Below are 26,200 nucleotides of genomic sequence, written 5' to 3' on the forward strand. Positions count from 1 at the left end.
AACCACAGAAAAACAGTTTGAAGATAAGGTGTCATTATCTAGTATAATGTTTAGTTTCAAGTTTTGCTTCTCATCTTAGGTTTCAGCCAATCTTGAGTTACACAACGTGTTTTGTATCCTGTCTTTATGTGCGTGTCACATTTGGATCAGTCTTGTCGGTTTAATCTTTTGCTTAGGTTATACAATAACCGCAGTACCTGTTTTTTATTCCTGACCTAAGCAAATCTTATCTTAACGGCTGGATACTAAACGACTCCGTATTTGATACACAGTGCACCATCTAGTGTGTGAGTTATTATGCGACTACCCCATATGAAGTGCACTTGTATAGGGGGCATGAAGCTGTTTAAAAGTGCACCCAGCGCGTGCGGAACTTGAGTTGTTTCAGCTGACTGAGATCATGTGAGCGCGAGTCAGTTGAAGTCACGTGACTTCATGGAGCCAGGGCTGCGTATTTTGATTGGCGCGCGCGCCGCATGCCGCTACCTTGATAAAGAAGAGCTGTTAATAACACGGTGAAGTTTTCGGGTGATTTTGTGCAGTTGTTGATGTATGTTTTACTAACCCGTCACGTCACCATGTGGATCTTCCTAGCTGCGGGCGTGTTGGTCAGCTGTGCTTCAGGTAGGACTCCTTTCAGACACACGCATTCCCCCAATGTGTACTCGAAAATTAATTTTTCTGTAACCGGATATTGAAATCTGTGGCCTGTAACTTGAAGCCGGTTTAGGTGGCTGGCCAGGTAAGTTTCAGTTTAATTTGTGATAGCTCTGGGTTTTAGGTACCATGAAAGTGGCTCTGCTTTTACCGGTGTTCATCGCCATAGTAACTTACACTCCATGTCTAACCTGCTGCGCGGCAGGTGATGTTCTGGGTAAGAGAGCTCATCCACCCAAATGGACCAATCAGCTGTGAGCAAAGTGACGCAAATAATTCAACTCCCCAGCGCGAACTATAAGAAGAGCGCTTCTCAGAGAAGCCTCTAATTATAACAATTTATATTAAATGAAATGACAAAGATGTTGGGGTTATAAGTTTTCAATCCGTTTATCCTCATTGTGAGGCTATAAAAATAAACTTTTAAAAGTAAACTTACTCACTTTCACAATCAGTAATGTTCCCGAGCTTTGGCAGCCGCAGCGGTACTGCTTTTTGCGGTTAGTGTAGGTTTAAATTCCTCACATTTAAGCAAAATTATTTCTTGCTTTTGAACCGGAAGTATACACAGCACCCCCCCCAGTTGACAATGTATGTTGATAACTAGCATTATGGTACCAATAAAGCCTGATTGGATTGGTTTGGTTTTGTCAACTTGAAACAAATCCCATAACCCTGAGTTTGTTCAATTACTCTCATGGTACAGGCCCCTGGTTTAAGTAAGGGATAAAAACATAATGTGGCATTCTGATTTGGGAAAATAAGCAACTTCGGCATGGTATGAAGTGGAGGGTTACCATCCCGGAGTCAAGTGTTTTCTGTTAACAGCACGCACTGTAGTGTTTAGTTCAGCTCATGCCACAGCAATTTGACATCGATTGCAGTTTTTATTAAACAAAGACACATTGTACTCTTATTAACTTATGTTTAATGTTGCAGAACGTCCATGAAACAAGTTAGTTCCTCTTATCGCTTACATTATAGTAGCAGGATAATGGTACTTCCCTCACCAGCCTCTCTCTCTTCTTTCTCAATGCTAAGACAAAATAATACATCTGGTCATTTCAGAGCCCTCTGTCCAGAAGCCTTTAATGTAGAGGAAGGTTATAGCTTCATGTCTGACTCTTACAAAGGGCTGAATCTGGAGGCTCCTTCCAAAAACATCTCACAATATCAAGAACTGCACATTTCTAATCTGTGTGCAGTGACCCCCATGCAGGAGAGTTGTTGCTATAGACATGATGAAGTATTAGGACGACTTAATGTAGCTGGAACTATTGTTGGAGCTGCTGTTATACAAAGGGCAGTGGATAAAATGTTGGGCTACTGATTGGAGGGTTGTGTGTTCAAACCGCAGCTCTGCCAAGCCACCACTGTTGGGCCCTTGAGCAAGGCCCTTAACCTTCAACTGCTTGGCTTTATAAATTAAATAAATGTAAGTCGCTCTGGATAAGGGTGTCTGCCAAATGCCATAAATATAGAAAATTACAAAACACCTTCTGACCAATCAGAATAGAGAATTAAGCAGTTATGTAGTATACTGAGTTAAAAAGGGTACACATGACTGTTTTGATGTCCATATTTAAACTCTCTTTTTCCTATGTCTATAGTGTTGCAAGCTTCACCTCTTGCAGTGTGGACAGTTCCTGATTTTGGACAAATGTACCACATAAAAGGTAGTTACAAGACTTTTTGTCCTTTATCCTTTCAATGGCTGTTAAGATTGGGACTCATTGTCACTCCTTTTGAAGGTGTGATCTCATTACCCTATGCTGAAATCAAGGAACCATTTGAAGGCTGGTATGATCTACAGGGGAAGAGAAGCAGAATCGATTATTACCATGGTGAGTTTGGTTTCACAATATTGGTTTTTAGGACCCCTTTACCTCTTATTGTGCTGACCTGGTGACTTAAGGATAGTATCAGTTGTCTTGAGTCAGAACATGTTTTGGAAGTTCGCCTCGCTTTACTGCAGCTGCCAATAAACTATTTGTTCAGAGTAAAGTCTCCGGCACTTTAGACCCTTTTAAATCTCATGACGATTGGTATGCTCATCATGGTGAGATAAGTAGCTGATGAGCTGGATCAGTCGTGTTACATGATCTGCTGATTTGCTGTCCACTGTAGTTCCGTCTCTATACCTGATTTGGCCACTTTCTATGTTTTCACTATCGGGTCCAGATGTGTTTGAATCAAATGCTACAGCGGTGTAGATTTCCATGAGCAGGAAGAGTTTGAATTTCTTCAAGCCTTAATGTCTTTCAGAAGATGTACACTTCTAGTGACCTGCTTCTTGTGACAAGTATCTAATGCTCAACAAAAATCATGCTGTACAAAGGAAACACAAAACAGGAACTTTCTAGCTTTTCTTCAGGATTTCTGGAATCTTTTAGTTTCTTATACTCTACAGGAACTCTTGGGGAAACATGCAATTGTCAAAGAATAATGTAATTTAGTACAGAGTGTTAATTTGAATATTGACATTAATAATAATAATAATAATAATAATAATAATAAAAAAAAAAAAATTTCTTTCAGTTTGTGTGTCTAGTTTGTGACCACTCCCAAGCTACTGCACCTACCGCTTATCTTTACACAGGGTCTGCTTATGTATACATAATTAATGTCTGTTACTTCTGCTTTGTGGTAACTCATTGGCAGGACAAGTCTCCACTTTTCAGCTCGGAGCAGCAGGAGATCAAGGTGTCAGCTACAAAATCACACCTGTGACAACTGAGACTGAATTTAATGCCATGAAATGCTTCCAAGTCAATGGCACTAAGGAGGATCCAGTTCTGCCTCAGGCTGCACTACCTGATCTTCAGGGCTTTCAGGTGTCCACTTTGTTTTAAGAAACTTTTTGTTTTAATAAATGTTTGTGCCCACCTTTGAATTATACATCATGAAAGTAGTTCACATAACCTAATGCTTGAATATGAGACAATTTTGTTTTGAGAGTTTTGACGAGTCTGCATTTGTGTACAGTTTGAACAAATGGAATACTTTGCGGGCCTCTTGTGTGAAGTGTGGAAGAATGTCACTACTGTTGGACACAAAAAGAACACTTACCGTCTGTGGGTGGCCCGACCAGAGGGTGGGGCATCACTGGCCAAACCTTACCATTATGAAATGATGGGCTACAACACGCTTCTGGGATCCCACTATGACAAATACCTCATCGACTACAGTGACTTCAGCCCTCAAACCAATCCTAAAGACTTTGATCTGCCAGAAGGTAAAGTGCCCATTATTTTCTCACACTTGCTAATACAGGCATGTATAAATTTTTGTGCTTCTTAATAATGAAATATCTAATTGATGTTTTTTTTATTAGGTATGAGCTGTGGTGCTTTTCCTGGTCCAGGAGTGGCACACAGAATTCTTGCCAATCCCATTCAAGACCTGATTCATACTTCTCCTGTGGGCCATGCCCATCGCTTATTTGGACACTTTAAGGAAAAATATGAGCGTAACTATGAAGATGAAGTGGAACATGAAAAGCGAGAACACAACTTTGTACATAATGTTCGGTAAGGAAATAACTTAATATTTAAAAGTCATAAAGCCCTATTTTATGCCTCGGTCACTAGGTGGTGGAGGATTGTTTTGGGGTCATCTGTCTGTCCAAGATTCAAGTTTGCATGATCTCTCAAGAGCGAGTGTTTGAATGTTTGTAGGCTTTATATGGGATTATCATTGTAACCTGCAGATAAAGTGATCTTGGGTTTTGGAATTTATCCAAATAGGCTCAAGGTCACATCAGGGTCAAATGTCTGTCTGAAAGGACAAGACTTGTTTGCTGTTGTGTTGGACATTAGGTTTGTGTAACATAATGATTTGATCAACTCTATGTGATTATGCTGCAATGATGTTCAGTGATGTTTAATGATATATTACATTACATTACATTACATTACCTGCCAACCCTTACACATTTTGCACAGGAGCTGTGCAATATAACGTTGGAGTACACTAGTTTGAGTTGTCATTCAGTTACACCAAAAGAGCTCTTTTTCTCACCAATAAAATGGGATGTGCCAATCGAGTTATGAAATATAAAATACAATTTATAGTATATATGAAATGTTTATTTAAAGTGTGCTGTTATGGTCTTCTTTACTGATCATTACTATGGAATAACCTAAAAATGCTTCATTTTCACAATTGCCTCTGGCAAGAAGCAGTTCCAGACTCCACAGCTGCCAATATTACACCTTCCCTTACTCTCCTTAAACCTGATCTAGTAGAAATGCTTGTGTTCCTGTCTTTTTTTTTGTTGTTGTTTTTAGACTGTTGGTTCTGGACAGTTAAATTGTTGCCTTTATTGGTTTTCTTTTCAGTATAAACATTTAATCAAGCCCATTAGATACTAAAACTGTATGATTTGCTGACAATTGTGCTTCTCATTTTTGCAGGTATATTCAGTCTATGAACAGAGCAGGCCTGTCATATTCCCTCTCGGTCAATCACCTGGCTGATCGCACAGAGGAAGAACTGGCAATGATGAGAGGTGGGAAACGGAGGAAGACCCCTAACAAAGCTCAACTTTTCCCCACTGAACTCCGCTCGCTCACTCTGCCTGACTCAGTGGACTGGAGGCTGTATGGTATGTTCTGTACATTGGATTTGGTCATGGGTTGACCTCTTTGATAAATATTAAGGCTTTATTACCATCTGCACTGTTAGGTGCTGTGACCCCTGTAAAAGACCAAGCAGTGTGTGGGTCTTGCTGGAGCTTTGCGGCAACAGGAGCACTAGAAGGAGCGTTGTTTCTAAAGGTAAATGCATGCAGAATGTATACTTGTTTTGTGCATGTACTGTTCTTCCTTCTTACAGTTTGTCTAAAGGGGACACTTTGTAGAACTCTGGTTACACATGAACTACTAATGAAACCTAGGTGCTGTTGAATGACTGAAATATTTCACACTTATTACTCTTCCCTTCACTGATCATCGGAAAAACTTGCAAATGCTAAGCATTCTTACCGTGTCCTTTCTTTTTCTTTCTCCTAACAGACCGGGGAGCGTGTGGTTTTGTCTCAGCAGATGCTAGTGGACTGTACATGGGGCTTTGGGAACAATGGCTGTGATGGAGGCGAGGAGTGGAGAGCATTTGAATGGATCATGAAACATGGTGGCATCTCAACCGCGGAGAGTTATGGTGGATACACTGGCATGGTGTGTATTAATTACCCATGAGTAACAAGTGGCATGTGTACTGTAGTCATACAACTCTTAAGGATTTTAATGTTACCACCATAGTTCAGATGTATGTCACTCCCCCAGTTAAAACTTGCAAGTTACCCTCCACTGCCAAATCCTAATTTTATATTTATTTATACTGTTTGAATGAATATTTTGTGATATTACTTAAGATGTTAACTCCCAAATTATTGGCACCACTCATGAAAATGGGTAAAGATGTACATACAACAAGAGTGCCATGTTTTAAACTCCAAATACAACACTTTCCATGTTTTACATTTTATCACATTTTAACACAAGTTTTCATAAGTATATTGCCAAAAGTTTGTGGACACCTGACCATAACACTTGCATTTGTTTTTTGAACATCCCATTCCAGATTTAGTTTTAGTTATAACTTTGCTTTTCTAATTACCTCCACTGTTGTGGTAAGGCTTTCCAGTAGCTTTTGGAGCTTGGCTATGGGGTTTTGCCCATTCAACCACAAGAGTATTAGTGAGCTCAGGCACTGATGTTGGGTGAGGAGTCCTGGGGTGCAGTCACTGTTCCAGTTTATCCCAAAGGTGTTCAGTGAGGTTGAGCTCGGTTTCTGTGCAGGATACTCCAATTCTTCCACGCCAACCTTGACAAATCATGTCTTCATGGACTTCATGTTATGCACAGGGGGCACTGTCACGCTGACACATGTTTGGGTCCTTTAGTTCTAATAAAGGGAAGTTGTAAAGCTACAGCATACAAAGACAGCCTGTATAATTCTGTGCTTATATTGTATCGGTGCATAATGACTAGCATATATGATCTATGAATATAGTATGATAATCAATAACATGATGTATGGATAGTCCACAGGATGGGTTGACTAGTAAGTAAGATGGTAGTGCATGGTGACCATGTTTGTCAGGGAGGTGAGTAGAAGATGGTTTGTTTAGGATCAAATTGCAGAGGGACTTGATGTTAAAATATGCTACATCGCAGTAATGGGGCTACTACATTAGTATTCTGGCTGTCTAATCAACTGGTTCATGCTCTTTTGGGCTTTTAAACAAGCTTTTTCGTGCCTGACAGGGTAAGATTCATTTTGAAATGGGTTTGTTTATTATTAATAATCCTGTAGTACAAATATTAAGAGGGATGGAAAGGGCAAAACCTGTAATGCACTATTTTAAACTGGTATATGTAAATGTTTACACATACTGTACTGTTGTTTTTACATTTACATCCTCTTTGGATTTGTTTCAGAATGGCCTGTGTCACTATAATGACTCCTCTCTAACTGCCCATGTGAAAAGCTACACCAATGTCACCAGTGGAGATTTGGAGGCTCTGAAGGCTGCGCTGTACAAATATGGTCCTACTGCGGTCGGCATCGACGCTGCTCACCGTTCCTTTAGCTTCTACAGTAATGGCGTGTATTATGAACCAGATTGCAGTAAGTTATTCATTTATACTTTCATTTTATATTTGGGCCATTTCATGGAATGGATGCCATTTGCTTTTTGTAACTCTTCCAAATTAAACCTTTTCCTTCTTCTTTTATTTCTTCAACACTAAATCTGACACACACACACACACTTAACTATTCAAAATGTGCATTGGACCATCTCAGGTAATTTATTTATTTACATTTTATTTTAGATATATTATATATTTTGTATTTAAAAAAAAAAAATTTTTTAAACAAGGTTTCTAAGTGGACAATGGTTGCATTTTTCTCAGTCATGTTACCAAAACTTGAGTGTCATTTTAAAAAGCCTGTTTAAAAGATTCTCAACTAATTCCTTTTGTTTTCCCCTCAAAGTATTTATTTTAAAGAAATGGTTGGTTACACATTCAAATATTTGATTTGTGACTAAAAAAAAAATCACTATATGCACACAAGCCGTATCTTGCTTAAAAAGTGCAAAGCCATGTTTTTTCCTTTTAAAGGAGACCAAAACCTCATTTTATAAATTTATCATGCAATTTATTAAACAAGTGGATAAATGATTGGGCAAACATAATTGAAAATGGTGGTTACCTTTGTGTTTTAGAAGGGGTGGGGGGACATTTTAGTAACAAGAATGAACAGTGGATTAACGGGAATGAACATTGGGCAACAGGCATGTGTGGCCGTTTGTGTGTGCATGGATGTGCGTGCATGTTGTGTGCATGCAAGTGAGATTTCTGCATTGAAGGGGTGTGCTATGTGCTTGTTCACCACAAAGGAGGTAGAAAGAGAAAGAATGGAGGGGGTAGAGGGGAAGATGGGGAGAGAGACGGTGGGAGACACAGAGGGAGGGGAGATGGACAAGGTGGTGGGTGTGTCTTGCTCATTTCCCTGCTGCATACCATTGGTGGCATGGGTGTTCTAGGTAGTTTTTATGAATGTTTTAAACGATATTTTAAATTTGCAGTTAGATTAATGTGCAGGACACTGCTTAATAATAAAATGTATTTTTCAGTTAATTTTCATGCATATTTATACACAATGTCCTGGGGATGGAAATGGCACACATTCAGTGAAATTGCTCATGTACAGGAATAAGAACTTCAATTCAAAGACTTTTCCTTTATAATGACAATGTCAGATGGGTATAATGGCAGATTTTGCAGCATGCTCTTAGAACAGCTCTTGGACTCGGTACAGAAAAATGACTTTTTTCCCCTATATACTACAAATGCAGTGGACAATATGTGTGGCGTTTTCCATTGCTATAAAAGTGATTTTTGTCCCCCCCCCCCCCCTTCATGATGTAGAGAACGGCCCAGATGACTTGGACCACGCTGTGCTGGCAGTGGGTTATGGGGTACTGGAAGGACAGCCTTACTGGTTGGTGAAGAACTCCTGGTCCACTTACTGGGGTAATGATGGTTATGTGCTAATGTCCATGAAGGACAACAACTGCGGAGTGGCAACTGGGGCCACATATGTTACACTGTCCTAATATAGGCCTACATTATTAAAGAAAAATGCTCAGATCTAACTGTTGACAAAATAGAGCTGATTTTATGTTGAACTTTTAAATAGTTCCTTCGAAATATTTCCTTTGCTCAAAACAGCTACAAATATTGCATTGTGTGTTCTGACCACATGACACTCAAGTTAAACAAGTTTCATTACAGCATGCATGATCAATCTGCCAGATGCAATTTTTATTTCTTTCTCTTTTTTTTTGTAGGTATTGTACTGCTGTCTTTTAAACCAGTTATGTAGAAATTAAAATGTTTGTTCATGCTCCTTCACATTTCACAACTAACATGAATACCACTATGTTATGTTTTGTTGTGCAGCTTTATTGTACATACACAGAGTAGTGGCAGTGTTAACTGCTGGAAATGCTAGCTACTGAATTACAGCAACTTTTTAAAGTATATATTTTTTTAAATTAGTTTTTAATCTGTTTTTAATTAGTTTTAACTCCTGCAGGGTTCTTGGGCAAAGTTATTTGCATCTGGGTCAAGTAATTTTATGAAATAATTGACATCCAGGTGCCCAGTGCTTGGATGTCCAAATGTAATGAATTCATTATGCTTTGGGAAATCCTAATGTTTGCTCTTTTTATAATTAAAGTTATGTTTACCATAGTCTATATGACTCTCACTTTATTTATTTAATATTTTATTCACAAATACTCAAACCATTGAAGATCAGAAACAGGAATTTTTAAAACGGTCACAAAACACTTGGGAAGGGGAATGTGTTTCCTTCCTGAAGTAGCTGCAAAGACCAAGAAGTCTTTCAGAATCAAATAAGTAGGATTATACAATTTGAAGGAATGGATAGAAAGACCATTTTCAGAAATGTTGTAATCTGTCATAATCCATGGGTAACATCTCAATGTAATGGATAGGAGGTACTCTGGCTTTGGCGTGTGTGCATATGTACACAAGAAGGTGTCCAGGTGAGTCTCACCCTCCATGACTGTTGGGAAAGGTGAAACAGAACTACATTTCCAAGAAAGGGAACGCTGCTTTAAAGGACAATGCTACAACTAAAGCATTGCTTAGATCCCTTCGGTGCTCTTTTATGTAATGGCCTGTTGTCATGAGTGTGTCGTGATCAACTCTTAATTGTGCAGGTTTAACAACTAAAACACAACACTAAGAATAATGAAATATTAGTATTTTTGCTGCTTATGTGTGCTATACTCAAATGTTTTTCTTTGAATAAGCAAAGGAGGTGCATGAGCAGGACTGTAATATTGATGAACAATATTCTACACATAACATGTTGGTACAAGACATTTCCTGTCATACACTCTGTCATGATCTTACTTAAGGTTCTTGAACAGAATGAAGTTGGACCTTGGCTAGCCTGCGTGATTTAATGTATCTCCATGCAGATATTATTGTCTCTGCATCAGTTTAGTATCAGATCTGTGTAATGCATAATTGCATCTCATAGTGTTTACTTGTCCTGTCTAGTTAACATGCACTCTGCTGTGTATTTATCATACATTGTTGCACTCGTATCATTTACATTTTATGTAGTCCTATTTACCATGATACTGCATTGATCTGTGTTATGGTCCTGAAGAAACATTTTGTTCCAATGTGTACCAGTATACCAGTTATATATAAAGAAATGACATTAAAACCCACTTGTCTTGACAGATGTTATAAATGCCACAATTTTTAACAGTGTGGGAACTTCTGCATTGCCACCATTTACTCATATTTAATCTGTTGCATTATCCACATGAAAGCCAGTGGAGTCATAGCCCGTAGAACCTCTATAAAGCAATGCCTCAATAGGAACTTGTGGTGTAATCAAGCATTGTGTCTTTAATGGAGCAAAGATCAACATACCCTGAACAACAGACTTGCATTAAAACGTCATAGAGATTCACCTGGACACATGCCTTCAGTAGGCCTCTAAGAGCCACATACTGAGTGCTTAATATCTGATGATCAGTGGATGTATTTTGTTCCTACCCAGATGCCCAGCTTCTCTATGCAATGATTGGTAGCTGTGAAAGGAATGGAACCAAACTGTAACGTATGTGACTGGCAAAATTTAAAACTTAAAATGTGTGGGACAATATTGGTGCTTCTTAGTGAAATTCAGAGTTTGATGGTTCTCCATTAAAGAGTTATGTATATTATTTAAACATTTAACATATTGTGCGCTGTTGTAAGCTCTGATTTGATCTACTGTCTCATCAAGGGTAAATTGTGTCAGTGTCCTGGCAGTCAGACTTGGATTAGTTAATTGCAGTTATTCTATGATGGTGTGTAGATCAGCAATGGGCCATTTGTTGTCACGGACATCATTTGTACCAGTTACAGTAACAGCTGTTTGAAATTATTTGATGGTAGTGGCTCAGTGGTTAAGGTACTGGGATACTGATCAGATGCTTGAAGTTCAGAAGTTTAAATCACAGCACCACCAAGTTCCCAATGTTGGGCCCATGAGCAAGACCTCTAGCCCTGTCTGCTCCAAGGTGCTGTACCATGGCAGCCCCTGACCCTGACCCCAGCTTCTAACAAGCTGGAAGATGCAAAGAAAATGATTTTACTGTACTATCTGTATTTGGTGAGTGACAGATTAAAGGAAAACCCCAACATGACATGTCTTAGTAAGCTGCTAGGCCAACAGAAGCTGCAAGAACTGCTTCAGTGCACCTTGTCACATTTTCTAAAAGTCTCCAGAGTATACTGGAGAGATGAACATCATTCTTCCAACCCATATTTCCTTAGCTGATGTTTAATGATGGTGGCAGAGAATTCTGTCTTAACATATTGGTCCAAAATCTCCTTTAGGTGATCTGGTGACTGTAAAAAATTATTTTTTATACTCTTCAAACCATTCAGTGAACCCCTGTGCCCTGTGGGTGGAGACAGGGTCATCTCAAATAGGATAGAAATGATTCATCATAGGATAAATGTGATCAGATGGAATAACTTTGTATAGCTTTGCAGTGAGTCCTCCCTCTAAGTGGACACGTGAAACCAACCATGCCAGCAAAATGTCCCCAAAGCATAACAAAACCGCTGTTTTTTCCTTTAAATTGTCACCCATATGTATGTAACAATATAGGAAGAACGATATGAAAACAAGCTTTTCACAAACAATACAAGAGCAACATAGAAACTGAATATGTTTGATGACCTGATTGTCTTGTATGGAAAAATATATAAATGTAAATTAGTATAATATACTTTTATACAACGTATAAAAGTGAAAGGCACTGTGTGTTCTTGTTGCATAGACAGATAAAACAGTATAGTTTCTACAGAGAGCTGCTGTTCACTGATCCATTGTGACATTTGGGTTAAAACCTCTGATGACACAGCTGCTTTCTCAGCATGAAGCTATAAAAATATGTCCCAAACAGACCTTGACCAAAGATGAAACCATTAAAAATATTTCAAATGTACAAATATTTGTCACAGTGTTACATGTAAAACTGTAAATGAATTGGTTGCATATTCTGATCTGAAACCCAAAGGTTAGAAAGAAGTGAAGTGTTTGTGTTTGTGCATGCAGGCACATGTAAGTCTATGGAGACTTGTTTGTGAAGCACTGTAGTTCCTGTGCCTCTGTGGTGTTTGGAGACTGGACGGTGTCTACAGGGAAATTTCTGTCATTATTCTCTGGAGTAAACCTGCACAAAGAGAAGGATAAAATGTACCTCGTAAAAGTTACTAAGGCAGATGTTATGTATATGGCATATATTATGAGTAAGTACTGTCCAGTTCAGTGTTGTGTATGTAACGACCTCTCAGCATCTTGGATATCTTGAATGGTATCAGGAAGTGGTTTATTGGCTGTCTCTGGCAGGCCCAATGCAAGAGCTGCACCCAGCAGAGGGGCAAAGCCAAATATTACCGTGGACAAAGCCGAGTTACTCTCTCCAAGCAGGTTTATCATTGGTGCTAAAACTCCACCAATTCGTGCCAACATGGAGGACAAACCAATTCCTGTCTGTCTGGGGGGGGAAGACTTTAGATTTTATAAATGTACATAAGAAAAACTGAAAAACACATAACACTTATTCATCAAGGTTGCAAAGGAACAGGGGCAGATTTGAGTGCACAGAATGATGTAGGGGCGGATCTGCATCTGATTCCTAAAACTGTCGAATAATATCAAAACAAAACGTGATTGATGATTGGTGGATGCAAGCTCCTGCCCACTAATCTCTAATTTACATGTCATAAGCATACGAAACACCCCACTTTACCCTTATGGCACTTATTCATCAAAATCACCTACGATCAAATCTCATAACCTCTAGTTCTGATGTCCTAAGACAATTCAATGACACAGAGTCAATCATAAGTCATCTGTGCCCATCTCTATAGACTTTGATCAATAACAACCAATGAAATTATTATTTGGCACATAGTGAGTATAATACAGAACAGTTATTGTTATGTTTTATATAAATAAGTTTGAGTAAATACCTAAGCACTGTTGGGAAGAGCTCAGCTGTATAAATATAGATGATAGCAAAAGAGGATGTGATCCCAAATTTTCCAGTCATAGCCACAGCAGCCCGTACATTAGGTCTATCTGAGAGGATAACAGAGAGGAAAGACGAGGTCAAAGAAACAAAAGCAAGCAAACTACAGATGGTGATGACATGGGCAGTGATATGAAGAGTGGGACAGAACATTAGACCAGGAGAATGAGAGAGACAGATTGAAGGAGTGCTAGAGAAGTCTCATTCTCAAAGAGGGATAGTAAAGAATGAAGCTGCTGGTCACCTTCTGGTACAATGAGCATGAGGAGGCAGGCAGTACCCCCCATGGCAAGGAACACACTCTGTGAGATCCGACGGCTGTAGGGGAGGAAGAGCAAAACCACTGACCTCGCGGGGATCTCCACCAAACCAAACAGAAACTGAGTGAGGTAAAGGTTTGTGCCCAGGTCTGATACACCCAGAGACAGACCATAATACACTAACACGGTAACAAACCTACAGATGGAAAAAGTGAATGTAAGATAATCTATCTAATGGAGAATAGATAAGACAATTTGGAACTAATCATTAATTAATCATTTTTAGTCACTACATTGTGACATTCTGTTTACACAGAAGTCACTAGTCACTACATTTTTCCAAATCCAAGGCTTGTTGAAAGCATACATCTCTGAATGAGTTAAACCAGTGAAAATACTATACACTGCATAGGCTCCCCATGACTGACTTATAGAAGAGCTACTATTACTTACCAGATGTAGAACAGGATAAAAGATCGTTTCCTCATCTGGGGGGTACGGACTAGATCTAAAGCAGAGTACCTATTCCTCCCCTGCATCTCCTCACAGTTGTCTAACTGCAAGAACATCAGAATTGAAGATGTATTACGCCTCTTCTTAATATCCTCGATGAAATAGTTAGTGAACATTCAGCCAAAAATATATCGTATAGGTAGACAGCCACTGGAGACGTATTTGGTGTCTGAGCTACAAAGAGAATGTTGTTAGGGAACTTTACAGCTGACAAAGCATCTTAAAATCTTTAACAGACCTTTCTCTCCTTTCCACTAGTAGCTTGTTTCGGTGGATGTTCTGGCGCACTATGGCTGCCGTCGCATCATCCAGGTGGATGCTACACACTGGTGGTGGTTGAGGAGCTTATATAAATGTAACTGTAGCTAACTGTAAAATTAATAAATGTAACTGTTATCTGTAAAAATTGACAAAGGATTGCTTCATAGCTAAAAACAATAGTAGCCATCTTAAAGCATTACTTTCTAAGCACTGTACACAAGCATCAGTCTCAGGTAGATGTGGAGTTTTAAGATTGTATGTTAGAAGTGATTCATTGATGATCAATGATTTATTTGACAAAACATAATTTTGTACAAATTGTATTATTACAAAGCCAAGTGATGTATAGCCTAGTAAGTAAGTAAGTAAATTTTATTTATATAGCACGTTTCATCCAGCAAAGCTGACCAAAGTGCTGAACAAAGTAAGGAAAGTAAAAATAGAAACAGAATAAGACCAAATAAAAACAGACAACAGACAATAGTAAAAATTAGTCAAATTATATTAAAACGCCTGGGAGAAGAGATATGTTTTAGGCCTCTAAAAAGTGGTAATAGAAGGTGCAAGGCGGATGTCTAGTGGCAATTGATTCCATACATGAGGGGCAGCAACTGAAAAAGCTCTATCCCCCTTTGTTTTTAACCGGGAACGAGGGACATGCAAAAGAAACCTATCAGAAGATCTTAGAAGTCTGTTCGATGAATGTGGTGTAAGAAGATCCTTGAGATAGGAAGGAGCTTGATCATTAAGAGTTTTAAAAACAAACATCACAATCCTAAACTGAATCCTAAAATGGACTGGGAGCCAGTGGAGCGATACTAAAATTGGGGTGACACGATCAAATTTCTTTGCCCTAGTCAACAGCCTTGCAGCTGCATTCTGAACCATCTGGACACAAGCCAGAGATGACTGAAGAAGACCCAAGTATAATGAATTACAGTAATCTAAGCACGAAGTGATAAAAGCATGAATAACCTTCTCCAAATCTTGGAAAGACAAAAATGTTTTAAGTTTCGAAATAATCCTATTCTTAACAACCAAATTTATTTGCTTGGTTAAGCATAATTCTGAGTCCAGAATGATGCCAAGGTTCATAACCTGGGAAGAAATTGAGGAGTGATTACGAAGCTCATTAATGAGCCCATCTCTCAATCTCAGGGGGCCAAAAACAATTATTTCAGTCTTCATTAAATTGGAGGAAATTATTTGTTAACCATTTTTTAATGTCGTCCAGACAGTCCAACAATGGCTGAATGGAGTCACCAGCTTTCACTGGAATGTACAACTGGGTATCATCAGCATATAAATGAAAAGAGACATTGTGTGCCCTAATAATATTCCCCAACGGATGCATATATAAGTTAAAAAGAAGTGGGCCCAGAATGGAGCCTTGAGGTACACCACTAATAATAGGAGCGGAAGATTGAGGAGAAATTACCCAACACTACCGAGAAGGACCTGTCCTTAAGATATGAGCTGAGCCATTGTAGGGCAGTACCCTTGATACCAAACAGATGCTCTAAGTGCCAAAGAAGTATGTTATGGTCTACAGTATCAACGGCAGCTGTAAGAACTAGTAGCATCAACACAGTATTTTTTCCAGCATCCACTGCCAGTAAAATGTCACTGGACACTTTTAACAAAGCAGACTTCGTGCTATGATAAGCAGTGAAACCAGATTGTAAAGGTTCCAATAACATAGCTGAATTTAAAAACAGGAGCAATTGTGACTGTACTACTTTCTCTAACAGCTTTGACAGAAATGATAGCTTAGAGACAGGCTGATAATTACTAAAGCAACCTTCATCCAAACCCTGTTTCTTAAGCAAAGGTTGAACAATAGCATGCTCAAAACAATTTGGGACCACCCCAGCATCCCAATATAAATTTATCAACACCTGGATACTGGGGCCAATTTCAGAAAAAGTTGCTTTCATAATCACAGAGGGAACAACATCAAGTGAAGTGGATGTTATTTTCATCTGGTTAACCAGATCACACAGTTCCTTTAGAGAAACATGTTGAAACTAATCAAAGGAAACCAGTATAACCAGCAAATTCAGGGACAGGTCTGAGAACTGCGAAGTGAAGGAAGAACGAATGGTAATTACTTTATCAGCAACAAACTTTAAAGACTTCTCACAAAGTTCAGCCGAGGGTTCCCCATGGAACTGGCAACTTGGATTAATAATTGAATTTATCGTGGTGAATAAAATCTTAGGTTTATGACAGTGTGTAGTAATTAAGTCAGAGAAATGCCTAGACCTAGCTGACTTTGCTGCATTCTGAAACTTAAACAAACAATCTTTAAAAATCTGAAAGGACACAGTTAAATGATCATGCTTCCATCTCTGCTCGGCTTTACGACAAGCCTGTCTGAGAAAACGAGAATAGATAGAATGAACGAGTATTATCGTCCAGCCAGTAATAAGATTTACGATTTGGTTGTTTCAGCTTAAAAGGGGAAATGGAATCTAAAATATTAGAGCAAAATGTGTAAAATAAGGCAACCAAATCGTCAGGCCCAGAGGAAGACTCTGCAGCACTCAAGATAGATGTTTCAACAGCATTAGCTCGATAACTTTCACTAAACTGAGAGGCAGTGAGTGAATTAATAAAACGGGAGTAATATCCTGAAGGCCTAGTCACAACGGCAGAGCTGGCAGCAGGGACATTAAAAACAATGGGCTTGTGATCAGAGAAGGAAGCTTCTTCAGTATTAACATTATCAACAGCGGTTCCATATGACAATATAAGGTCTAGAGTATGACCAAGGACATGTGTGGCCTGAATTATATGTTGAATAAGACTGAAGGAATCCAAGATATTACAAAATTCAGTAACCAAGGGTCGACCAGGGCAGCAGACATGCACATTAAAATCACCCAATAATAACATACGATCATACAACAGAACAATAGAAGTTAAAAAAATCACAAAAATCACTTAAAAAAGCATTGTCCAGGTTAGGTGGCCTATAGATCAAAGCACAGAATAGCGTGCAAGAGGTCGACTCTAACACAACACACTGTACCTCAAACGACGAGTAAATCCCAACAGAGACTGTCAGTATGTTAAGTGACTGTTTAAAAACCATAGCAACTCCAACACCCTTGCCAGGAGGCCTTGGAGTACTAATAAAACAACAGTTCGGCAGACAGAGTTTCTCGAAGACTGTTGACTCACCAGGACTAACCCAGGTCTCCGTCAGGAATAAAATATCCGTTATGTCTGGCAGAAAAGTCATTTAAAATGAAAGTTTTGTTGCACACAGATCTACCGTTAACTAGGGCTATATTCAGAGGAGACTGAGGTAACGAGGTCAGATCCGGTGAAATGAATTCCAGATGGCGGAGATTTAAACAGTTCACTCTTCTCTGTTCCTTTAAATCAAGAGTTCTCAACCTTTTTTTGCGAACAGTGACCCCTTTAACTGTAAAAATGAATTCTACAGACCCGCTCTGAACATAATCCAACTATTCCAGTATTAGGCTTATTATTTATGGCTGTCATATTCTGGCTATTTATTGAAGACATAGTTTTTTATTCCTGAACTTTCCACCAACAGAATACATTCCATTTAAATATAGTATTTGTAAATAATCAATATTTATAGGCCAGCTTGTTTATGGTTATTGAGTTTTAGAATAAACCCACTTACTGCAAGTGTCAGACAGGCTAATATTTATAAGAACTCAATAAATATAATAAGTTTGATAATGGTGGGTTGTGATTTCCACCACTATAGCAAAATTAACAGACTATGCTTCATAGACCCCACTTTGAAAACCACTACTTTAAACATCCTACAAGTAACAAGCTAGTAAACAATCATAGCAAATCAAACATACATTCTGTTTGCATAGCTTGTTTTTTCATTTCACATTACACCTAAATGTGGACCTCTGGGAGACAACTCGCTCCCAGTGCTCAGGTGATGCCAGAGTTGCCTTGGCAATCTGCTAGCTTCAGTCTGTCACTTACAGGGTACAATGGTAGCCTGATTGGCTAGCTGCCTCGAGGGGTTAAGGCCTGTTGTCATAGAGATGTTAAGGGAGCTATTGAGCCATTGGAGTTTTTTGTTTTATGAGTGCCAGACATTTGTAACTGAAAAGACAGCAAAATAAAGAATGAGAGTGTGAGAGATAGTCCGTCATACTGTACCTGCACTGTAGTAGGCAAGGGACGACCATTCATTATAGCTGCTTTCCGTAGAAGAACTAGAGCTTCCTCTTTTCTGTTATTTACCAACAGCCAACGAGCTGAATTAGGAAGAACCCTGAAGGATAAGAGAGACAGGGTGGGATAAAGGGTGAAAGAGACAAAGAGAGATTTAAATAAAGAAGGCACACAAATAAAGAAGGAGTGATATACACAAGGGAAAGCTAAAGGGAGACTTGAGTACTTCTATTCATGATATAGCCAACAGGCTAGCCTGACTTCTTAACCACATGAACACCCATTATTGCCACGTTTGTGGACCACTTGTTGAAAAAAATCAGGGCATCATTAATAAAGCTTTTCCTAAAGTCTTTATTTACTCTGAGAATGCTGGGGATGTCTGCCGCACTATGTCCTTCAGTAAGCCAACTTAACAACCTTCTCTCTAGATTTGGTGACTTCTTAGACCCCTTTAGTGACTTCATTTAAAAAAAAATGAGCCTAGTGACAAATCTTGTGAGATTTTCTGAAGAGATGTTAGTGACTGTCTTGCACTCGATACAGCTTTCCAGCACACATTACAGCTATTTTCCCAATAAGCAACTGCTGATCTCCATTGTTTCCAATGACCAATCATGGATTACAATTCTTCCCAACATCCAATCACTGATTACAATTCTTCCCAACATCCAATCACTGATCACCATTGTTTCCCAATGACCAATCACTGATCACCATCGTTTCCCAACAACCAATCACTGATCACCATTGTTTCCCAACGACCAATCACTGATCACCATTGTTTCACAACGACCAATCACTGATCTCAACTCCATTGTTTGTATAACCCAAACACTTCTTGTTATGCACTTTAATCTCTGTTGTTTCACAAAAGTTACTATTGGTTGAATCATCTACACTCTCTGGCACAGCTAGCCCACAATCTAGCTTAACCTAACCAAGTTTGCGAGAGTTCATGGAAGCATGGCAGAGAAAGCACTTCACAATGAAAAATGTGCACTTTACACTTAACAATTAAAAATGAAGGCATAAACACATGAATCATGGAATTTTTTAGTTAACAATACAGCATATATTAGGTATTACAGAAGACCCAGCTACTATAAACATGTTGTGACAGTGTTAATATTCTAAAACCAGCATTGAGCCAGATCCATGGAGCTGTTCTTTAGTTGTTTGCTAATTTGCTAGCTCACTACTTAATGATAGCCAGCCAAAAGTTATCCTTATTGTTTATATTTTCTGTGGAATGTTTCAGTTGTGAATCTATCTAATCTTAATTGGCTAGTTTGTATTTTGTAGAGTGTAAGTTTGGGTAACTTTGCTGGACATAAAATGAGCACACTGATCATTTGTTTTATAAGTGTGTGTTTTATGTTCTCCATTCTGTTCTATAACTATTTTGCTAATTTCAGCCAGTTGCTTCACCAGCTGTGTGTTACCATTTGTAGTATTTACTATTCAAAGTGAGACATGATCAGCACATCACAAAAATAGAATTTATATTCTGCATACATATGGGTGTGCATGTGTATGTGTGTTTGTATTCTCTCACCAGATGTAGAAAATAAAGAGGAAACCTGGTGCTGAGATGGCGAGCTGCAGATACCTCCAGCTTCGAATAAAATAAGCCACACCAGCCAGCAGCATATAACCAAACCCAAATAAATAATCCGTTATGATTCCAGCCAGCATACGTCTATTTGTAGACGTCCATTCTGTGCCTACAGAGCCGTTGGAGGTGGTTGTCATAGATTAGATTAAGGAATTTTACAGTCTACATACTACAAACTAGCCAAATAAAGCTGAATCAAGCATGCGGGGATAATGAAGGGTGATTCAAATGGAATTATGATATAGTACAGTTACTCACCCAACACAAAAGCATTGATGATGATGCCTGAGATGGAGGTACCTATGATGAAGCGAAGAGTCACATACACCAGGTAGTTTGGAGCAAAGGCAGCAGCCACCCCAAACACTGTCTGTAGGGCCAGAGACAAGAGCAGGGCAAACCTCCTTCCCAACCTGAAAGCGAGAGAGAAAACTAATAATGGTCAGCAGAATTGGGCAAGAAGAAGGAACATGTAGCTGTGAGTAACAGGTTTCTAAGGTCCAGTCCAGGAAGATTCCTGCACTGTAAGAAACTTCTACATGTCTTTAGAACTACAAGCCTGGATCAACTTACGAAGGTTTCTAGCACTTTTAGCTGAGAAAAGATGCTAACATGGAGATTGTTTTGTGACCAGGTGCATGTCTGATTTTACACCAGAATAAAGTGTGTATAACGTGTGCTCTATAGTAGACTATGTTACATGCACAGTACTGTGCAAAAGTTTTAGGCACATGCAAAGAAATGCTCTAGAGCAAAGATGCCTTCAGTATAATGAAATTAAAAGTTTCTACATTAAATAAAAATACCGTAAAGAGCAACAAACAGTAGCAAATGAAACAAAGTCAATATTTGGTATGACAAAATTTAAAAAAAAAAAAATAATAATAAAAAAATAGTAGTATCCGGTACAGTTTGTGCAGCTTTATAAGGAAGCTGTAAGTTTTATTGAGTATCTTGCAGAACCAGTCACGGATCTTCTGGAGACTTTCACTTTCACACCTGCGTCTTATTTTTGCAGCAAAACCCAGCAGCCTTCATTGTGTTTTTTGTCTGAAAAGTATCTTTTACATAATATACTGTTTTCTTTACTGAGATATACATTTTTTCTGTAACATTTAATTTTGTGCTGGAAAACTAATGTTTGGGAATCTAACATGTTTTTTTGTACTGACTCGATAATGTACAAATCATAAAATAAAAATCTATAACAAAGTTTGTACTAAAAAAAATATAGGGAGCCTAAAACTTTTGCACAGTACTGTAGATAAACAAAATGTAGTATTATCAGTAATGTGAAGTTGCACTTCACATAACGTTTAAGCATTAGCATAAAGGTGTGTTTAATGGAACAGTGTTTTAAACAAATTAATTGATTAAATGATTAATTATTCATTTATTCTTTGTTTCTGAAACACAACAATTACTGCAAGCGTGTGTGTGTGTGTGTTCTTTTAGAACACAGCCTCTTCCATCTGTCTGTCAGCTTCATAACACTTATTAAATAGTCATAAATTAATCGAAATGTACTTATAAATTATAAATGAATAGAGAATTTAGACTGATCAAACACATACTAGAATGTGACTCTTTACAGTGCAGAAATGAAGTGATTCAAACGTGCCTGTCAGCCATAGATCCAAAGACAATAGCTCCCACAAGCAATCCCAGCATATACATGGAAGAACCAAGACTGTTTAGAGTTGCCCTGTCACAGACAAGATCCCACTAACACACACGCACAAACACACACACACACACACACACACACACACACACGGACATACAAACAGAGATAAAAATGTAATTTGTTAATAGTTAGATTTCATCCACAAAACAACTCCAAGAGCTCCTTTATGCATCATGTTTATACATTTGATGGTATTTGTGCAGAAATTACATATTTACTTTGAAATACAGTATTGTTTACAAATCCAGAGAGAGAGAGAGAGAGAGAGAGAGAGAGAGAGAGATTATTAAAGAAAGATTGTAAAAGTTGTGTACCTGTGTACAATCCCCACAGTTTTTAGGCACTCGTTTCCCCAAGGACCATTACCACCCTGAACTAGATTTTCCAATAACAAACACATAACCTCAGAGAATGAATATAATCCTATGATCTGCTTTACTACCTGCTGTTATAGAAAATGAATCACCTTCTGACAAATCAGAATCTAGAATTCAATTCAATTCAATTCAACTTAATTTATATAGCGCTTCTAACAATGGACACTGCCACAAAGCGGCTTTACAGAAATATGGCAGTGGTATAAATGTTTATTTTAAACATTAATGGAGAAAATCTCTGAGGAGATTCATCACCTCAGCTTTAACGTAGCTAAGTTTTATTTGCATTTTATTATGACCATAATGGTCTGTCCCAATACAGTTGAGGTCATACGTTTAGAGACGCCTTGCGGAATCTGCATAATGGTCATCATTTACACCGATCAACCTGTTCAAAAGTTTACATGCCCCTGGCTCTTAACGTATCGTGTTGCCTTCTTGAGCATCAGTGGATCTTTGCACCTTTTGTGATAGTCGTGTACGAGTCCCTCAGTTGTCCTCAGTGTGAAAAGATGGATCTCATCATCATATAGCCGCTGTTGGAAAGGGATCAAATATGCAGGGGATGCTGGAAAAGGAAACATTGTGCAGGACCTGGAGGAGTTTTCTGATGAACAGTGGGCAGTTTAACTGCTCAGGACAAACCATCACTAAATGAACAACTAGCACAAAACATAAAAAGAGTTGTCGATCATCCAAGCAACAACACACACTATTAAAATTGGGATAAAAGCCCTATATAAATCAAGCATATGTAAACATTTGAACTGGTTCATTTGTGTAAATTCAGTTATTGTTGTGTCTTGTGGACTTTATGTAAACATCTGTTGTGTGAAATAGCTTAGTCAGGGCAGTAAAAAACAAAATGGAATTTTTGTGATCCTATTAGCCTATTATTATTATTATTATTATTATTATTATTATTATTATTATTTAATTATTAACATTTAGCAGATTCTGCAAGGCTTATGTAAACTTATGACCTCGACTGAATTCACTGTAAAACTAAAATCTGTTCTTCTGCATTGTGTGTGTTGTTTTACCTCAGTGACAGTGCTAGTGTGGATTACGTCTCGGCTGTAAACCCATCCGTGTGGACAGAGGTCCTCAGTCCGGTTCTGTGCGGATGGGATGCTGCACGAGTCGCTGTAGTTTACAGACACGTTGGAGTTCCAGTGTTCAGCAGCCGAGCTCCGGCACTGATGTGCTGGAGTGTAGCCTGTGAAGATGCTTGCCATCATATGAAAGGCCAGGAAGATTTGTGGGAGACTAATCAACACATACAGAATCTTCTGATATCTCCCAAAGCCGTCGACCTCCGCCAACAGCTGATCGAAATTCATTTCCCCGTCTACAGTAACTAGGTTTAAAGCCAAAGGTAAGTGTTTCAAGTCCAAGTACAAAATCCAAAGCAGCATAAAACTTTTGGTCGTCAGTTCTGAAGCGGAAACATTTTACACAACAAATACAGCGACAAACAGCCAAACGTGAGAGCCCAGGCCAATAAAATACAACCCAGGCAAATAAAATAATACAGCCCAGGCATGGGCGTAACCACGCATTCTTTGGGGGGGGGATGGGGGCGTGTTCCCCCCCCCCCCCCAATGTTGAGGAAATACCCATCTCCCCCCCCCAATTTACGGTGCAAAATATTTTCTATATGTCCCCCTTTAATGAACCCTGCCAACGGATCTGTCGTTTCGATTCTAATTATTTATGTCTATTCCTTTTTAATATATTTCCGTTTGTTAAGGAAAATAGGTGTGTTCCCCCCCTCCAATTGTACACTTGGTTGTGCCCATACTCTACGCAAGTTCATTGATATATTTTAGCAGCTCAGTCTGTAAGAAATGGAGACAGCAGCCAAGTATAGAAAAGTGCAGCAGAACATACGAGCTTTTTTTCAGACAGTAAGTAACTAGATCCCTAAATAGTAGGTAACCTTAGCTTAGTATAGAAGGCATCATACCATGGCTTGGTTTGTTCTTAAGAACATCAATTAACTTTTGATATTTGCACACCCACGAAGTAGGCTAGGCTAACGTCAATTCCAGTTTTTGACCATTAACATTACATTCACTTGCATATCCTCCCACTGAGTTCGCTGTGAACCCTCACGTTGTGACAGACTGTTATAAATGCGAGTGAAAGTGAGGAACGATGCACAGCATTTCGTTCCTTTACACTACATTTGGGCTAAGGACAACTAAGTGATTTTACAATTATAAGGCTCAGCGTAATGCTGAGGTGTGCTAGCTTGGCAACGAGAAATATGGAACTAACGTCTGAGTTGTGGCCATATTATAGTTATCCATTCAGAACTAGTTATGGCAGTTTGTCTTTAGAATTAAGAAAAGAAAACTCCAGTACCCTTTACTTAGCTAACGTTTCAGATAACCACTATATATTGTTGTACGCTTTGTACACTTATTACATAGCAAGCTAAACAGCATGATGACATTAACATAAGAAATGACACCAGTTACACAAACAGATTATTCAGTTTATCAAATTTAATTAATCATCTAAGTCAGTGGTTTTCAAAGTGGGCGCCAGGGGGCGCCCGGGGGGCCTCAACAATTTGGTGTGAAAAATAAATAAATATATGATTCTCACTCTCAGACAACCACACACACACAATCAATTCCTAATGTAATCTAATGTAAAGATGAAAGAGGTCATTATTAATAAAAAAGGGGGGGATATATTCAGAAGTCTGTATTTTTAATGTGTTTTAAAGACAACTTGCAAAATTGGGGCCTCGGTCAAATGTTAATGCCATTTGGGGGGCCTTGCCCTGGAAAAGTTTGGGAACCCCTGATCTAAGTCAGTTATTGCTCTTCTGGGAAAATAATGGTACCTGGTCACAATGCAGGCAGCACAGCATTGCTTGGAAGCATCCATGGGGAAATTGTATTTACAACATATATAGTGTTGAATTCAGTTTCATAGGTAGCCATCCTTTCTGAGTTTGTTTAAAAGTTGTGATTGCGTGTTTAAATGTTAACGTGTGTGGTTTGCCTGCACACATCTTAGCTCGCCTTTACTTGGTGTGGTGGGTTTCATGGTAGGTTATGGAGCAGAGAATACATCTGCCAACAGGACATCCACAGCACCCCACAATTTCCCCATGCTGTGGGAGCTTCTATCACTCAGAAATCACATGAATTCAAACAGTAACTGTAATCCTAAAACTATGTTCTAAATATGGGGGGGGATCTTAAGGTTTCTCATTGGTGAAAGGAGCTTCTCGCTTGGAACTGCGTTGGTCAATCAGCATTAACCATGTAGATATGGTATATGCTTTAGACTGCATAAGATGGGGGAAGTGGTGTGATATTACAATAGCTGGTTAAAATACAAACATAATTAATTTATTGCTTCATTTGCGTTATATCTGCTGCTTTAGAATTATTTTATTGTTTTTGGCAGACACATGTTACAGTGAGAAGAACCAAGGATTATATTTCCATCGAACTGTTCAAAGTTGGAAAATCTACAAAAACCCTGTGGGATACCGTGGCCATGGACAGAAAGCCTTGTTCATAGCATTTTATTCAGAGATATAATTTGATGGCTTTTGTTCTATGGACTGCCATTACAGTGTCAATGTCATAGATAGATAGATAGATAGATAGATAGATAGATAGATGGATGGATGGACAGATAGATAGATAGATAGATGGATAGATAGATACGTGGATGGTTCGATAAATAGATAGATAGATAGATAGATAGATTGATATATGGATAGATAGATTGATGGATTGATGGATAGATAGATAGATACGTGGATAGATCGAAAAATAGATAGATAGATAGATAGATAGATGGATGGATTGATAGATAGATAGATAGATAGATAGATAGACAGATAGATAGATAGATAGATAGATGGATTGATGATAGATAGATGGATAGATTGATGGATAGATAGATAGATAGATGGATAGATAGATAGATAGATAGATGGATTGATGGATGGATGGATGGATG

General features: G+C 38.6%; 2 protein-coding genes across 3 annotated transcripts; one reads left to right on the plus strand and one right to left on the minus strand.

Annotated features, from left to right (window-relative positions):
* The first annotated feature begins 433 nt into the window (after nt 1-433).
* Nucleotides 434-9,425, plus strand: LOC128600313 (digestive cysteine proteinase 2). The gene is made up of 11 exons (XM_053612678.1): nt 434-624; nt 2,268-2,333; nt 2,409-2,501; nt 3,319-3,491; nt 3,643-3,892; nt 3,992-4,187; nt 5,073-5,263; nt 5,344-5,435; nt 5,673-5,834; nt 7,101-7,290; nt 8,598-9,425. Exons 1-11 carry the CDS (start codon nt 549-551, stop codon nt 8,783-8,785), a joined length of 1,677 nt encoding a protein of 558 aa, XP_053468653.1. The 5' UTR covers nt 434-548; the 3' UTR covers nt 8,786-9,425.
* A 78-nt stretch (nt 9,426-9,503) lies between these two features.
* On the minus strand, nt 9,504-23,720 carry si:dkey-166k12.1 (solute carrier family 22 member 13). Of its 2 annotated transcripts, none has more exons than XM_053612681.1 (10): nt 23,248-23,720; nt 21,762-21,865; nt 20,441-20,553; nt 20,081-20,249; nt 18,508-18,622; nt 14,023-14,126; nt 13,554-13,765; nt 13,251-13,359; nt 12,563-12,772; nt 9,504-12,448 (listed from the first exon to the last, which is right to left on the minus strand). In XM_053612681.1, the coding sequence occupies exons 1-10, from the start codon at nt 23,620-23,622 to the stop codon at nt 12,343-12,345; spliced, it is 1,617 nt and encodes a 538-aa protein (XP_053468656.1). In that variant the 5' UTR covers nt 23,623-23,720; the 3' UTR covers nt 9,504-12,342. The 2 variants fall into 2 exon arrangements, with proteins under 2 accessions (XP_053468656.1, XP_053468655.1); XM_053612680.1 differs by having other exon boundaries at nt 20,399-20,553.
* Nucleotides 23,721-26,200: the final 2,480 nt, after the last annotated feature.

The sequence above is a fragment of the Ictalurus furcatus genome, chromosome 24, assembly GCF_023375685.1.
Source record: "Ictalurus furcatus strain D&B chromosome 24, Billie_1.0, whole genome shotgun sequence".
In the NCBI taxonomy this organism is placed as follows: Eukaryota; Metazoa; Chordata; class Actinopteri; order Siluriformes; family Ictaluridae; genus Ictalurus; species Ictalurus furcatus.

Bases quoted from the DNA above. Each gene is read 5' to 3' on its own strand.
- LOC128600313 (XM_053612678.1), top strand. From the start codon at position 549: ATGTATGTTTTACTAACCCGTCACGTCACCATGTGGATCTTCCTAGCT. The intron at 3,492-3,642 runs GTGTCCACTTTG...ATTTGTGTACAG, and splicing joins CTGATCTTCAGGGCTTTCAG to TTTGAACAAATGGAATACTT. The intron at 7,291-8,597 runs GTAAGTTATTCA...TTCATGATGTAG, and splicing joins GTATTATGAACCAGATTGCA to AGAACGGCCCAGATGACTTG.
- si:dkey-166k12.1 (XM_053612680.1), bottom strand. From the start codon at position 23,622: ATGCTGCTTTGGATTTTGTACTTGGACTTGAAACACTTACCTTTGGCT. The intron at 18,623-20,080 runs GTGAGAGAATAC...CTTATCCTTCAG, and splicing joins CTCTTTATTTTCTACATCTG to GGTTCTTCCTAATTCAGCTC. The intron at 13,766-14,022 runs GTAAGTAATAGT...TTCCATCTGTAG, and splicing joins TTTATCCTGTTCTACATCTG to GTTTGTTACCGTGTTAGTGT.